The sequence below is a fragment of the Pleurodeles waltl genome, chromosome 6, assembly GCF_031143425.1.
Source record: "Pleurodeles waltl isolate 20211129_DDA chromosome 6, aPleWal1.hap1.20221129, whole genome shotgun sequence".
Taxonomy (NCBI): Eukaryota; Metazoa; Chordata; class Amphibia; order Caudata; family Salamandridae; genus Pleurodeles; species Pleurodeles waltl.
In genome coordinates this window covers 363,950,334-363,967,245 of record NC_090445.1, presented here as the reverse complement: position 1 = coordinate 363,967,245, position 16,912 = coordinate 363,950,334, and the positions used below count along the sequence as shown (strand labels likewise).

Sequence of the window (16,912 nt, the reverse complement as noted above, 5' to 3'; positions counted from 1 at the left end):
AGGTAGTGATTCTTCAAAAAACGTGTTAGGGCATTTTTGTATTAGGTTTAGAACAGAAGAATTACTTGGATTCTTGTTCCAGAAAAGTTGATATAGGTATTTGGCAGGATCACTCACTGTTACACTGTAAAGTGTATCTGAAAGCACAAGCTAAGGAAACTTAATCTGCTGAAAGTTTTTAGTGGCGCCAATATGGTAAAAAAAGTATTGTAGCACACTTTATAGACTTACGCTTTAGCTAGCCAACTGTACATTCAGTGGAGGACGGCAGCTTTAGGAGGGAGGGAGGGTGGGCGGGATACACAGACACACGCACACACACACACACACACACTCATTCTTTCACACACAGACACGCATGCACGCACATCCATTAACAACACTCATACCATTCAAACATGCACCAAACATTCATTTTAAAAGTTCGCACACACTCATTCTTTCACACACACACGCACTCACGCACATCCATTAACAACACTCATAACACTCAAACATGCACGCACGCACCAAACATTCAATTTAAAACATCACACACATACACACACTAACCTTCACCCTCCAGTTCCCAGGAGGGTTGGGACTGCTGCCTTCCCTCATTGGCTGATGTCAGGTCAGCCAATGATGGAAGGCAGCAGTCCCAGCCTCGTCACAGAGTGGGATAGGGTCAGTGAGACTGCTGACCCCACCCCACTCTGTGACAAAGTGTCACTGATTGATACTCACTCGCCCTGGGCACTTCAGGGCTTAAACCTGAAGCGCCCAGGGAGAGTGTCAATTGGTGATGCTTTCCTCGTCACCCAGGGGAGGGCCTCAAGGCACCTTTGCTGAACCGAGGAGGTCACGCCCATAGGAGCTGTGACCTCCTCAGCCCAGGAAAGTTCAGCTCAGGCAGCCAGGAGTGTGCGCAAATCGCGCATGTCTGCTCCTGGCTGCCTGACCTGAACATGGAGAGTGTCTGTCAGGCTGACCTTTGTTCAGCCTGATAGACACTCTTCATGAGGGGCAAAAGGTGGGGGGCGTGGCCCCTCCACCCTAAAGGACGGGCTGCCACTGTGTACAGTAAATCAAAGGTGACTTCAAATGCGTTTCTAAAGCTACAGATATTCTGTATATCAGTTCTCCAAACTGATGTAGAGCAACGGCATCACAATGCCAGCCTTAAATTCAGTGGCGGCCGGCAGCTTTAGGAGGGAGGGGGGCGGGCGGGAAGCACACACACACACTCATTCTTTCACACACAGACACGCATGCACATCCATTAACAACACTCATACCATTCAAACATGCACGCACGCACCAATCATTTAATTTAAAACATCACACACACACACACACACACTTACCTTCAGCCTCCAGGTCTCAGGAGGGATGGGACTGTTGCCTTCCCTCATTGGCTGACCATAGGTCAGCCAATGAGGGAAGGCAGCAGTCCCAGCCTCGCCACAGAGTGGGATGGGGTCAGTGAGACTGCTGACCCCACCCCACTCTGTGACGAAGTGTCACTGATTGACACTCGCTCTGGGCGCTTCAGGGCTTAAACCTGAAGTGCCCAGGTCGAAGTCAATGGTCGACGCTTTCCTCGTCACCCAGAGGAGGGCCTCAAGGCACCTTTGCTGAGCCGAGGAGGTCACGCCCATAGGAGCTGTGACCTCCTCAGCCCAGCAAAGTTCAGCTCAGGCAGCCAGGAGTCTGCGCAAATCGCGCATGTTTCACTCCTGGCTGCCTGACCTGAACATGAAAAGTGTCTGTCAGGCTGGCCTTTTTTCAGCCTGACAGACACTCTTCATGAGGGGCAAAAGGTGGGGGGCGTGGCCCCTCCGCCCTAAAGGACGTGCCGCCACTTCTTAAATTATGTTTGACGCTTTGGGAATACCTTTGAAACTACTGAGCATATAACTTGGCTGTGTCCAGTAATATATAACATGAAAGTGAAATATTTAAAACTCATGTTTAATAGAACAGGTAGCTGTTGCCCTGTGCTTTTAAGGAATATCTTATAATTGACTGACAGTGGTGCTGGCAGTCCGTGTTACCAACACATCATTGGACAGCTCAGGTAAAAGGATTGTATGCTGGAAGCACGAATGCCTAAAGCACGCATGCCAGAACAACGCGGTCTTAAGAACGACTGCGTCTTTACCACGCATGTCTTTACCACACATATCTTTACAACAAATTCTGTTGTAAAAGTATGAATGGCAAAAAAAATGCGAGCTAAATTCACACCCCCCCCTTCACCCTAACAACCCACCCCAGCCCTTAAAACTGCCCTGTGATCCCCCCGCCCTGCCCTGGGCCCTAACCCCCCCAGCCCTGATCCCTAAAACAGATCCCACTCTGCCCCTAAACTATCCGACTCCCCTCCTAACACATAAAACCTTGCCCCGTACTTAAAATTACCCCGACCCCAGCCCCCCACCCTGAGACCTAAAACTGTCCATAGCCCTGCAAACTGCCCCTTGCCCCAGCCCTGAACCCTAAAACCCTCCCCCAACCCTTATAACTACCCAAAAAAAAACAGCCCAGAGCTCTAGAACCCTACCTCTACTCCTAAAAACTAAACTAACCTGACATGCCCCCCCACCCTAAGCCCTAAAAAAGAACTATCTGGACCCCCCCTACCCTGCCCCTAAAAACCAAACTACCCCGACCACCTACCCGCCCTGAGCCTTAAAAAAAAAAAACTACCCTGACACCCCTGTACCTGCAAACTAAACTACTCTGATACCCCCCACCTGCCCTGAGCCCTAAAACTTCCCCCCTAATAAGTAAACTACCCTGACCCCCCACCCTAACCCTAAATCCTCCCCCTACCCACCAACCCTGCCCCAACGCCACTTACCTCACGTGTCCTCTCCCTACCCTTCCTCCTCTTCTCTCCTCCCTCCTCCTGCCCTTCCTTAAACCCTCCGACCCCTAAAAAAATAAACCATCTGCCCCTACCCTAAACCCTCAAATAAATCCCCAAAACACCACCCCGACCCCTAAAAAAAAAACACGACCCCCCCAACCTAAGCCCTAGCCCTATTAAAAAATACCCAACCCCCCCACCCAACCCCTTAAAAAAATAGCCCAACCCTCCCTCCCAAGCTCTTAATCCACCCTCACCCCTAAAAACGACCCCAACCCTGCCCAAGCCCCACTTACCTCACTGCGTCCTCTCCCGATCCATTCTGCCTTTTTCTGTGCATAAGCACGCATATGTGTAGTTCAGCACATGCGTGGTTAAGGCACAGGAAAAAGCAGTCGTTCCGGCAAGTGAAACATTTGCATGGGAAACATTTGCGTTGTTCACAATGCGTTGTTTAGGACGATTCCCAGGTAAAAGAAACCTTTGCTATGTTAACAGCACAGTTTCATTGTCTTAGTCCTTGCCTTTTTTTAACAAGCAGTTGGTTGATGTAGCCAATCAGTAATGCTGAAGCAATCAAGCCCATCCCTCCTGCTTGACCTCTTTACTGGTGTTCTGGTCTGACAGCAGTGTGGTGAGTCCATGCTGCTGAGATAGAAGCACTCAGGTAAAATAAATGTGTCCCTTTTAAAAGGGTAGGGCTAGTGGCAAAGTCAAAATGCAACTTTTTTTTTAGCAAGATCTTCAAGTTTCAATCATGTAAATGTTCACAGTGCAGCGACATCATGCCAGGAACTGCCCTGCCTGCTGTATCAACACACTGGGAGATGATACTACTGCAGTAAATTGACCGACTTTTGAACCTGTGTGTCAGCGCAGAGACAGCAGACAGTTTCATGCACCCCTGACTAGTTTTCATATTTCTCTCTTAGTTACGTAGTCCGTCAGGGGTTGCGTGCACACCCTATTCTATTTAAAGTGTACAACTCCCCAATGACTGTTTTACTAAGATCATTTGGTTTTAACAAGGCCTTCTATGCTGATGATACACAGATTATTGGTTTTACACTTTGGCAAACAAACCCTATTGTAGATACCGCAGTGGTTGCTGGAGGAATTAGGATCCTCCAATACACATGCGTGCTCCGCAAGAAATCTACGTATTGTATTTGACAATTCTCTCTTTTACTGCTGATATCTTTAGGTATCTGCCACCTGCTCTTCTATACTCGTCTTCTTTGGAAAATTCTTCCTTTGATTCCCACTCCTACCGTCAAACTGTAGGGCAAGTCCTTGTATATTACGAGCTAGACTACTAATTTTGCTATACTTAGGCCCTCCACAGTACCAAATTCAACACTCCCAGCTAGCTTCCCTGGCATCCGGTGCAAAAGCGGATCATGTTCAAAGTCTTTCACTTTAAGCACAAAGATGTTACCAATGCGGATCCAATGTACATTCCGAAGAAATTTTCCGGCTCTCTCCATAACTACCATCTTCGCTCTGGCATACAGGACTTTTGGTGGTCCCCACGATCATGGAGTGCAGACAAGGAGGAAGTTCCTTATCTGCTAAATTGTAGAATCCACTTTCTTAGGAGATAAAACTGCTGACTACACGGCCTTTAAAGAAAAAGATAAAAACATGGATATTTCAAACAGCATAACTTTTCGATCCCTTGATGTAGTATAGACTAGCACCAGCACTTTGTAAATCATATTTCATTTCAATAATTCAAGTTCACTGAGAGATGCCATTACTGCAGTGAGATCAGCCCAGTCAGGTTTCTCATGTTCTTGATTGATGTGCTGGTCCAGTCCAGGTTTTTTCTTTGAATTGTGGGACTTGTACTCTTGTTTATTCTGCTATAAACCACGACCATACATCTCAGATTTCAATGAAAAAAATTGGACTGGAGCAGCACATGAACCTTGGAAACTGGGCAGCGATGTAATATCACAATGGGAAATGCTATTACGTCACTAAATTCACACTGCTATGTGCCCCTACTGTAGAAACAACACACTGGGCGCTTTGCTTACTGGACATCGTTCTGGGAGGTTGTTTTGTTACCACAGTTAAATCACACAAATGAATGCCTTCTTGCTGGGACAAGAGTTAGGGCTGTTTGAGAGCTGCAGAAAGAGCAACTGTGGGTTATGTAAAGCAGAACCACAGACCAACGAGCCTCCAAAATTTGTGAAAAGTATTCCTTAATTGTTTAGGAAGTGTAACTTGCAGAAAAATAAACAGTGGTTAAGAAAGAGAATTCTCAGGTACAGGAGAGAAACGGCGCTCGCTCCCTCTCAATGCCACATGCCGCTAACCTAGATAAATATTGATAACATAATATAGCATTCACATATGATACAAATACGATAATATGGAGTAACATAGCATGTCACACTAGTAAGGCACAACACAGCCAAATCGCAAACAGGACCAATACCTATTTTTCATCGTATGCAGTTTACATCTTCTCTTTTCACAGGTGCCGCCTCTGTGTGTGACGACACATCGGTGCAATCATCGGCCCCTAAGGACGTGAGTAAAATCTATGTTACTAATGCTATTGAAGAAAATTCCCATATTGATAGCTCTCTGGCACATTGTCATGTTCAAGGAGTTCCTCTGTGTAAAACAGCAAATGTTTTAGTTTGTTTATTCCCATTCCTTCCATTCCTACATGTTTAGATTCTTGGGTCGTTCCCACAGAAATTGTGGTTTCAACCACCGTTGCCTATGACCTGAATCGCTTGTCATCCAGATTACAGGAGCTTCCAAATCTCTTCTTACTTATGGTCTCCAGCATGCCACCTACAGCTCGTATAATGGCCAGACTCTCTCATCACTTTTGATAAAGTGGGTTGCATAGCTTCAGGTGCATCCAAAGTGGTGTGTTAGCTAATGTGCATCACCTTCACACCTTACACTGACTGACCTGTGGCACTTGCAGTTATGGAGCTGGAGGCCTAGACCCGTCTTCTGTGTGAGAGCAGTGGCCTCATCCCTTGATCAAAAGCTCACCCAGCCAACAGGTGTAGGAAGCTAAGTGAGACTGAAAAGTCACCATCTCCACTTCTCGCCCGCTTGTGCATGGGCTCTGGAGCAGGCCGGCAAAAAATCCAGTCACATTAGTACATGACCGTCAAACTAAACAACGAACACACGGAAATAAATAACAGTCAGTTTATTTTTAGTGTTGTTGGTAGAGATTAGGGGTATCAAAGTTCCCTGGTGGGAAAACATCCATCACCCTTCAAGGTGGTGCTGTGAGATGTCACTGTGACCATCTGACATGAAACATTTGAGGGTTGGCATGTTACTCTTGTGTGGAGACCTACTTTCCTAATCGAGTATACTAATGTAGTACTGGAGTAATATTAACCACTCTCTACATTCTCTGAAAGGGGCTTATGAAGGATAAAGGACTTGAAGAATCCATCATCATGTTAAAATCATGTTAGAATCTCCTCCCTAACCCCCATTACCCAGGCAAATATGACATTAGTTAACTTCAAGGACCAACAAAAACCTCTAACCATTGCAGTATGGTACCAGAATAGCTTTGTCAGGATAGTGTGTCCTAAATATAATTGGCATTGATAATAGAAAAATTACATCCATTGGGACAATATCTTTGCAACCGATATTTAGGACACCGTTGTTATGTCAGTCAGTATCCATGTAAAAGATATTCTGACACAGCGTCCAGCGTATTAAGAAGAGGCTCACTCGAGAGAGATCAATTTACAAGTTCTAAAATCTCCCACTAATTCCAATGGGCTGGGTTGTACTCTCATTCCACAGTCCCTGCAAGAAAGTAATCTTCCTCGTGCAGGAATGAATTGTTCATCAATCAATCAATCAGATATTTGTCAAGCACGCTACTCACCCGGAAGGGTCTCAAGGCCCTGGGGGGAGGGCTGTTGGGGGTACTAATGTTCAAAGAGCCAGGTCTTGAGGCGCTTCCTGAAGGTCAGGAGGTCCTGGGTTGTACGTAGGTTGACGGGCAGAGTGTTCCAGGTTTTGGCAGCAAGGTGGGAGAAGGATCTGCCTCCGGTTGTGGTACGGTGAATGCGTGGGACGGTTGCAAAGGCGAGGTTGGCGTAGCAGAGCTGGCGTGTCAGGACGTGGAAGTTGAGACGCTCGTTGAGGTAGACAAGTCCATCGTCATGGAGAGCTTTGTGGGCGTGGATTAGGAGTTTGAAGACGATCCTTTTGTTGACGGGTAGCCAGTGGAGGCCTTTGAGGTGGGCTAAGATGTGTTCTTGGTGAGGGAGGTTGAGGATGAGGCGTTCTGGATGTGCTGGAGTTTCTTCTGGAGTTTGACTGTTGTTCCCGCGTAGAGGGTGTTACCGTAGTCCAGTCTGCTGCTGACAAGGGCATGGGTGACCGTTCTTCTGGTTTCCACGGGAATCCATCTGAAGGTCTTGCAGAGCATTTAAAGGGTGTTGTAGCATGAGGCCGAGATGGCGTTGACTTGCTGGGTCATAGAGAGCGCAGAGTCCAGTATGAAGCCGAGGTTGCATGCGTGGGTGGTTGACGTTGGGGCCGACCCCAGAGTGTCAGGCCACCAGGAGTCGTCCCATGCTGATCTCTCCAAGGCCGAAGATGATGTTCTCGGTCTTTTCCGAGTTCAGCTTGAGGCGGCTTGCTTTCATCCAGCTGGCAATGGTGTGGAGTCCGGTGTGGAGGTTGTTCTTAGCGGTTGTGGGGTCCTTTGTGAGAGAGGGGATGAGCTGAGTGTCGTCGGCATAGGAAACGATGTTGAGGCCGTGGGATTGGACAATGTTGGTTGAGCGGAGCCATGTAGAGATTGAAGAGGGTAGGGCTGAGGTAGGAGCCCTGTGTAACTCCGCAGCTGGTCTTGATAGCCTTAGACAGGAATGGGGGGAGGCGCACTCTTTGGGTCCTTCCTGAGAGGAAGGAGGTGAGCCAGTCCAGGGCTCTGTAGCAAATTCCAGCATCAAAAAGGCGTGTGTGCAGGGTGTGGTGACAGACAGTGTTGAAGGCTGCGGAAAGGTCAAGGGGGATGAGGGCAATGGTTTCACCTTTCTCGAGCCTGTTCCTGATGTCGTCGGTGCAGGCGATGAGGGCGGTCTTGGTGCTGTGGTTTTTGCGGAATCCGGACTGGGAGACGTTGAGTAAGTCGCTGTCCTCCAGGAAGCGGGAAAGTTGATTGTTGACTATTTTCTCGATCACCTTCGCAGGGAAGGGGAGTAGGGAGATAGGATGGTAGTTTTTGAGGTCTTCGGGGTCGGCTTTGGGCTTTTTGAGGGAGACGTTGACCTTGGCGTGTTTCCAGCTCTCCGGGAAGATGGCGGTCTCGAAGGAGCTGTTGATGATGGTCTGGAGTTGGGGGGTGATGATTTGGCTGGCCTTATTGAAGATGTGATGAGGGCAGGGGTCATCGGGAGACCCGGAGTGGATGGTGCTCCTGGTCTTGGTGGTTTCCTCATCGTTGGTGGGGGTCCAGGGGCTCAGTACGTTGGTGCAGCAGGGCCCGGAGGGGTCGACCTTGGTAGTGGTGGTGGTGGGAGACAGCGGTGCAAAGCTTCCATGGATGTCTGTGATCTTGCGGTGAAAGAAGGTGGCGAGGGAGTCGCAGAGGTCTTGCGAGTGGGGTGGGTCGGCGGAGCAGGACTTGGGGTTGGTGAGTTCCTTGATGACGCTGAGTAGCTCCTTGCTTTTGTGCGCATTGTTGTCAATTCGTTCTTTGTAAGAAGATCTTTTGGTGGACCGGATGAGCTGGTGGTGTTTGCAGATGGCTGATTTGAAGGCGTTGAGATTGCTTTCTGAATAGTCTTGGTGCCAGATCTTCTCGGCTTTCCGGCATTCTCGTTTGGAGGCCTGAAGGTCTGCAGTGAACCAGGGAGCTTTCCTGTTGGCGCAGGTGATGGTGGTTTTCTTGAGTGGGGCGAGGGTGTTGGCGCAGTCGTCAAGCGACTGTTTGAGGTTGAGGGCGGCGGTGTTGGGGTCGTTGGTTGTGGATGGTAGGGCGTGGGCGAGGTTGGAGATCAGTTGGTCCTTGGAGATCTTGTTCCACTTGCGGTGGGGGATCCGGAGCTGTTGGTGGTGGCTGGTGGGTTACAGGAAGGAAAAATGAACACAACGGTGGTCGGTCCAGTGGAGTTCGGTGGTGTGAGTGAAGGTGATGTGGTTGCTGGAGGAGAAGATGGCGTCGAGTGTGTGACCGGCTGAGTGGGTGGGCGAGGTGACCAGTTGCTTGAAGCCGAGGTTGGCGAGGTTGTCCAGTAGGGCAGAGGAGTTGCTGTCATTCATAGAGCAATATACATCTTCTTTGAAGGAAGAGAATAATGGGGCCACTCAATCCTACAGCTTTAGTGATCTGTTCAACTTCGTCAACATGAAGATGCATTGGGTTCTGCAAGAGTGAAAACTGAGTTAACTGTGAGGATCCCGTGCTTTATTATAGGATGTCTTGGTGTCACCTAAGGGACTTCAAGCACGTCTCTAGCAAAAATAAATATTCAGTCCTTCACCCCCTCCATCTTTTCACTTCTAAAGTGTGATTATGAGTGACTCGAGTCTGGTGTCCGGATTCTGAGTTGTGTGGTATTTTCTGCACCCAGTAATTACTGCGTATGTAAAATGCTTCACCCTTCATTACATTTTGACAGGTTCTACCTGCTGGAATTTAACAGGGAAAGAGCACTACATTTACTGTGACATGCTAATTTTGCTGTAGTATGTACCAAAATCCATTTGTTATTCCCAAAAAACTCAGAATATGTGCTATTTATCATGCCTGAAAAATAACATACACCACGGTAAAGGTATTTATCAAGTGCAATAAATATCACACCTGGCAAAGAGCCACTCATAATGAGGGCCTAACTGTTCTACCTTATCCTGTCAAGTGCGGCATACTTTCTCACATGTCCTCTGAAGAAAGTAGAATGCCGCACTCGACCTTAGATCCTGATATTTCATGACCAACCAGTCATCAACTTCAGGTTCCATAGCAGTAGGACACTGTGCTTAAGGAATAAGACATAGCCTCAAAGTGCGGGGCAAGTGCATGGCACTGCGGTGAGCATGACATGCCCAAGATTGTACATTGAGTCAAACCTTCAATGTACACAGTGGGCACACATTTATGGAGGCACAAGGGTATGCATGTTCATCCACCTAGACAGGCATTTGGTTCTCCACATGAATAGACTAACCAATAACCTTATGATTGGTAGTGTCTGCTTTTAGCCAGCCACATCAGAGTCGCAACTGGTTTCCTACTGACCTAGCACTACATCACTTCTTGGGGTACGAGGTGGTCACTTAAATAGGAAACCCCACCATAAATACAACAATGGGAGAAAAGTTGGAAGTGCCTACACAAGTATTCAAACTGTAAAATACAGATCAATGTTTATTTTACTATTACACAAACGATTCAAATTTCATTGTAATAAAAGATTGTCAAAACTGAACTTTTTAAATCAACATTAAGAAGAAACCCTCTTCATTATATTAATTAAACACAATCAATATAATTTTACATTTGTATTTTGTTATGTACATTTAGCCCCTATTTACCATCTTGACAGGGTGGATCAGAGCTCAGCCAGCATGCGTTTCGCCCCTTTACAGGCATGCAGGCCGTGGACTTTTTCAAGGCTGAAAAGAAAAAGAGATGGCTAAAGGATATGTCAAAGAAAAGTGAAAGAAAGATGTTGATAAAATTTTATATTGATACTAAACTACGTGATTGCACTTGAGGCACAGCAAACATGAAAATACCTAAAGTACTATTTGTGGCACACATGAAGTAGTGTGAGGTATTTTCTCATAAGGCGCATACTGTATAGTGTGGTCATAATTGTTTTCAAAATGTTATTGTCATGGGGGTGGAAAGTACATCCATGCAAGTAGAGTAATAAGTGTTAATGATATTATTATATAACAGTGTCTGCGTTTTATTCTAAAGATTTTGAGCCTTTTGTGTGAAAGGCAAATGAGAATTAATCTGCAGTTTACATTTTGAACACTTTCCTAGGCACTGTTCTGGTTCTGGGTTTGAGGGGTATACGAGTTAAGAAGTGCCATAGTTAACTACCAAAATATACATTCTTCCAAGATTAAGCTAATATAGGTTCACCGAGGCATCGGGGATACCTTCTCGTCATATAAATAAAAACAACTATGAATGTAGAAAAAAATGCATTGATTTCTTAAATTGTGACACAGGTGCTTTTGTTCATTTGACCATCTGAGTACAGTGGCCTTCACAGTGGTACATGGGAAGTGGGATATACTACTGGTTTTGAACCTGTGCCGGGCCACTGCCACCACTGGCTGCAGGTGGTGTCCCAGACCAGCCTCTGTCGTCCGCTTCTTGGTTTGATCTGTGATGATTCAATTACTACAGTATGCATCCTCTTAAGCTACTTAATTCAACCTAATATCCCCACGTACTGGGTGAACGATGGGGGCATAAAACAGCAAGCTATTTCTGGACTCTTTGACAATTGGCTAGAATTTAAATGATTTTCTTCTTTTCCCAAGGACACGGATCTCGCGTATGTGTCCCTGACGTGGTCGACGCTCGGATCATCTCATTCCAGGCTGGGCAGCACCACTGAGATTTTCTGCTAAGAAGGTGTCGAGAGACGTTTGCTGGAGTCCTAATTTCCTGTTACCTTCCTTAAGAGTCAATGCGAACATTTTCCAAAATATTAGTGACTCATCAAAGACGCTAACTCCAAACATGTCCGCCTGAGTCTCCGCGCCTGAGACAGAATCTGGCTTCAGATTGTTTATATAAAACCACAATGTAATATTATATAGCATGGCAATGATCAGACCTGCACCTACAACCAGTGACTGTCAACTGCACTCATTGGCTGTCAACCTCACCCAGTGACTGTCAACTGCACCCACTGATTGCCAACCTAACCCAGTGAAGGTCAGCCACTCTCACTAACTGCCAAACTACAACCAGCCACATCTAATTATGTACAATCTCCTTCAATTGTTCTCAAGTTGTGGGTGGTGTGAGGCATTTATCAGTTCCAAGAATTGTCTGCGCATGTTTGGTTTTCTATTTGCATCAGACTTGCAAACTGTCTGACCCAGGGCAGAGAAGTTCAATTGTGTGTATGGGCTGATGATGGTGATAGTTTCTGCCTTGGGGTACCTGTTGTTGTCCCATCCAGGGTTTCAAACTAGTGCCTGGCAGCGATTGTTTACTGCCTCGAAGAGGATACATCTGTCTGTGACTGGGCTTTATGTCTTAAATTCTGCATGTATGAGTGAAAGGTGTGGCTAGGATGTGATATCATATGATTAGCAGGACCACATTTTCCACTGCAGACTCACACATGTATGAACACTCTATGGTTCGCTCCACATTATGGTTTAGCTTGATAGAGCAGCTGTTTTCAGACAATTATGTAGGTATCACCGGAGAGGGGCTTTGGCTCTGTCCACATGTTAGGATATTTTGACTAGGCAAAAGTTGTGTGCTCCCTTTAAAAAGTACTTGCCTTCCACACAGCTGTGATTACTTTATTTATGCAGCTACCTGAGGTTTAACTCTTAGGGGCACACCAGTGACACTGAAATGCTATTAAAGTGTCTTAGTTAACTAGATAATTTATGGTGTTTTTCTTAGATCTGACTCAGAGCATTCTGACGCAGACCTATAGGTATTAGCATAGCTTGTTTTGTTATTTTGACTGCAGAGTCAGTTCATATGACGTGGAGGTGCTGCGAGGTCATGTGCAAGCTGAGTTCCTTCCATGATTTGCGAAAGCGGCTAATTTCAGCATTTCTTCCTGTAGACTTCTAGGGTTTTGGTCATTTTTTTAAGTTGTAAAGGCGTTTTTGCCTTCATGACTGCAAAGCTAGGCAAAACCCAGAAAAGAATGGAACATTATGCTGTTCCTTCAGATATTAACTTCTGAGTAATACCATAAAGAATCAGAGTCATATAAGGCCTTGTCTGCAAGCACTACATTGCAGAAAACTAACTGCATTAGCAGGGCCTCACAGTTTCTTTTATCCGTTGGTTGGAAGGCAGTGGGATCGAGCTAGGATAGATAGATTGTGGCTTTTCCTGACATGTTTGCGCTGTATGTAGCCTAGCTGCACCAAATGCACTTGCTCCATAAATGGCACAGGTGTTTTGTGGGGCCAGCACAGTTTTACCTCTCCTCCTTAGCAGTTCCTGGGAGTGCAGTCTTTGGTTCATTGTACTCGGGGGTGGTTCATGGTTGTTCACTCCATTTCATATTCAGAGGGTAAATACAAAATAGTTTTGAGTAGGTCATATGGAAGCAAGGTTACCTTAAGGAGTGTATATGCTCCAGATTTCAACATTCATAACTTCTCATAGTCAGGGTTGGAGTGTGCCTCATAGTTGAAGCATGTAAACAGTATTGTAGATTTGTCTTTGAACAGGTTCACCATGAGAGCTACAGCACTTTCTATGAATTTTATTGACAATAAAGCCTGGCTGACATGACTTCAGAGATGTATGTTGATCCTCTCATCTGACAGAGAGACAATGTTCATCTTATTGTACTGTGCATGATTATACTTCTACGAATGAATATTTCTTGATCTTTATGGACATCATGCTTTAGGTGAAGGGGACACCCATGCACCATGGTGGATATGGGCAAGTGGAGTTCTCCTTCAGTTTTGCAAGTGAGTTCTTCACATGTAAAGAATGGAGGTTGAAGCCAGATGCACATACATGAATGGTTGTTCCTTTTCCTTTCGTGGTGAGATAAAAGCTTTCTTTAGCTGTAATGATGTGTTAGACACACCCTTGTCAGTAATGTGGGTTGCTTTGTAGCCACATTTCCTTGGAGGGATTATTTTGCATTCTTTACGTAAGAATTTAGCCAAGACTAAAGAAACTCTTAAGGTTGTGGAATGCAAGCATGATGCCATCAAAGGACTTCATATGCTACAGCTGATCTAAGGGCAGAGAGCTATGTTGCACCACAGTTGCTCGTGAGATTAAATTTATGAGTAAGAAGTTTCTGACTAGGAGATATGCACTGACAGACTACATAGAGACATCTTTGGAATGAGTGATGTGGACTGAGGCTGGGCATCTGGAGATTAAGCACAATGTTGGTGTGTTAGCACAGTGCAGAAATAATACAGAAATAAATGCAGAATAACATTTCTGACATTTTATGAGAAGCTGTACACACAATCAGTGCCTATTTGACTGTGGTTGAAATTCCTCGACTGCCCTCTGAATAATGCGATGTGCTGAAGGTCCCTGGATGCCCCCAGACTGTTGAGGAGAACATGACTCCTCTTTCAAGCCTCAAGGAAGAGAAGGGCCAATTGTCAAATAGACTGCCTGTCAAGTTCTGCAAGGCGTGTGTGTTACCCCGTTGACAAATTTCCTGGAGGCTTTTAAGAATGCTGTTCAGCACGTGGTACTCATGTTTACAGTTCTGTTCAAGCAGTGAAGGAAGCCAGAGTGAAGAAGATCGTACAGGCCATTTTCTCTCATAAAAGTAGACAGCAAGAAAATTGCCACAATGACCTTGGGTAGGCCATCCTCATGAAGGAGATTTTCCACCTGGACCAGTCCAATGACATCTTGACATGTTCGTTGCAGAGGAATATTTGCTGGTTGTATAAGGTCATGTACAGAGTGTCTGCGAGTTCACCTCTCTGCCTGAGAAGGTGTTTGATGTGGTCTCATGAACATTCATCCGGGTTTGCTGAAACGTATGAATCTGGGGTAGTTTCAACAGTCATTCTGATATCATCAATCTTATTTTTGACTGATTTGTATACCAGTTCTATACGGGCTGAGTGCTTCCCGACGGCTATATTTCTTCTCTCTTCTCTTTGCAGTGGGGAACCATATAGAGAGGCCCACTTTGCTCAAAGATTCAACAATCAAGTGGGGCATACTTGAGTCCGGTATTGTTGTCCTGAGTAGTGTCCCTGCCCTCATGTTTCGCTGACAATATGCTCTTCTGTCTAACTGACCTAAGGGAGAATATTAATCTGGTATTTATTTTGATGGATCAGTTTAAGGAGGTCTTACATAGATTGTGGCCAATCAAATGGCCTGCCTCTGTCTATTTTGTATGTTTCAATGATAGCTAATCTTCCCTTTAAATGGTCTCCTGACACTAAATTTATCGCAGTATGAACCTCACCAGAGTAAGGGAGGACAATCTAACACACAGTGTAGCACATAAATTACTGTAAGTTTGTGCTAATGTACCATCCTTGCCCCTGAGAGGTTTTCCTCTGTGTAAACCATTACCTGAAGCTTCCCCAAGGGATGTCTGTCAGCTCATGATCTAGTTAAACATTTTGTGGCTGTCCAGTTACTGCACTCAGTGCCTTGGTTCCTTGATTGGGTTCCGATGCACATGTCCCTGGAAAGATGTCTGAGCCCTCACTCGAGCCGTGCAGGTGATTATGATAACTATCTCATATAGGTGGATAAGGTGCCTTTTTGCCAAGTGCACTGCTGGTATTTGGTAGTAGATGTCACTGGTTAGATGTGTGGCATAGTGCAGTCCCTACAGTGAGACTGAGGATTGGCTAGGCTACGAGTGTCTGTTACAGGGACATGGCTAGCTATGTGTCCCCGTGTGGATGGGAAACTCAGCATTTGGGTGATCTATTTGTGAATGGGAAATGTTTGGTTATGGAAAATATCAAGACTTTGCTGGGAACTTCGTAGCTGACCAGAATGCAATACACCAGGCCAAAGGCTACTGAGACGGATAGCTTGGGTTTTGTTTCTGAGCCCTTGGACTCAATGCTGCAAGAAGGTGGTCACTCCTTTCTCTTCTCTTTTAATGATCTGTTTTCTGCAGGAGAATATTGATGCTCAGGCTAGATATGCAGTTGATATTGGTCATCGGGCTATAGACTGCCATTGACTGATTTATGAAAGATTCTTAACAAATTAACTTACCCCTGCTGGATCAACCTCTATTACAGTCATAGCACGCGTGGATTGGTTTGTGGAGCAGATGAAGCTCATTTCAGGCGCATGCTATGCTAGTGCCCATAAATTCAGAAAGTTTGGCATAAGGTTGTGAATTGAAATTAATGCCATTCTTAGTGTGAGTGTCTGCTGCTCCTACTGACAACATCAGATGCCAGGTTACTTGTCTTGCGCCAGCCAAGAAAAGCCCTTTAGAAAGTTTATTCTAGTCCTTGCCAAGTGCCATGTTTCTCAGAGGACGCAGCGCTATACCTAGTTTGTTGCCAGCCTGACCGACCCTGTCTGTTTGTAATGAAATGGAAAATGTTTTGGTGAAGAGGGACCACCTGACATCTGAGGTGCATACAGGTATTATATATATGGCCTTGAGCACTGCGAGCCCAAGGTACATGAGGCCATGGACGGGGAGGGTAATAGAATGCTTAGCATGGACTGCCTGCAAAGTGGCTGTTTTGCTGAGCGCTGCCCAGCAGGCACCTTACATACAGCCTTTGTGATGTTTCCACTAAATGGACCTTTAAGGTGCTGCGCTAGTCAAACCTCCCCCGAACTATGCAGCGTCATATTACATCATATGTTTTATCACTAGAAGGTTCTGTTAGTGGAACGGGTTTGGGGGGCTGCAGGGGTGGGGTTCAAGGATATTTGGCATTATTCTTTTTATATTGTGCAGGTCATATTCCTTCTGTTTATATTCTGTGAAAATCATAAATAAAGATCACAATAAAAACAAATACAACTGGAGAAGCGGCACTTTCATTTGTTTCTCCGTCTAGATGCTCACTTAGGATACAGGAAAATCAGCTGTGGAAAGAGAAGCAGGTGTCTAGTGATCTCTGAGGAACAGCTACTGCATAAGGGCTTGGTCGCCAGAATGAGCTTTATAGCAAATTTTACTGTCTAGCAGAAGTGTGTCGACGGACTGCGTTATTGGCAGCAGAGCTGAGGGACCAATCAGCCGTCGCAGCGCACACTGGTAGCCACTGGTCGTCAGTTTCCGATGCCCATGTGGATCGAGGCATCAGTCCAATAATGGAGACACACCTCCAGCCAATTATCAGCCAGAGTACACAGTTGGAAGTGATGTA

General features: G+C 45.8%; 1 protein-coding gene across 1 annotated transcript in view; it reads left to right on the top strand.

The window, feature by feature from the left end:
- The window catches only part of LOC138299741 (immunoglobulin superfamily member 1-like), a 301,153-nt gene extending 284,586 nt beyond the window's left edge, over positions 1–16,567 (top strand). Inside the window, exons 9-10 of the mRNA XM_069238265.1 lie at positions 5,346–5,398; positions 11,384–16,567. Of these exons, the coding sequence (XP_069094366.1) occupies positions 5,346–5,398; positions 11,384–11,473 (143 nt within the window). The 3' untranslated portion in view covers positions 11,474–16,567. The remainder of the gene's footprint in view (positions 1–5,345; positions 5,399–11,383) is intronic.
- The last annotated feature ends 345 nt before the right edge of the window (positions 16,568–16,912 follow it).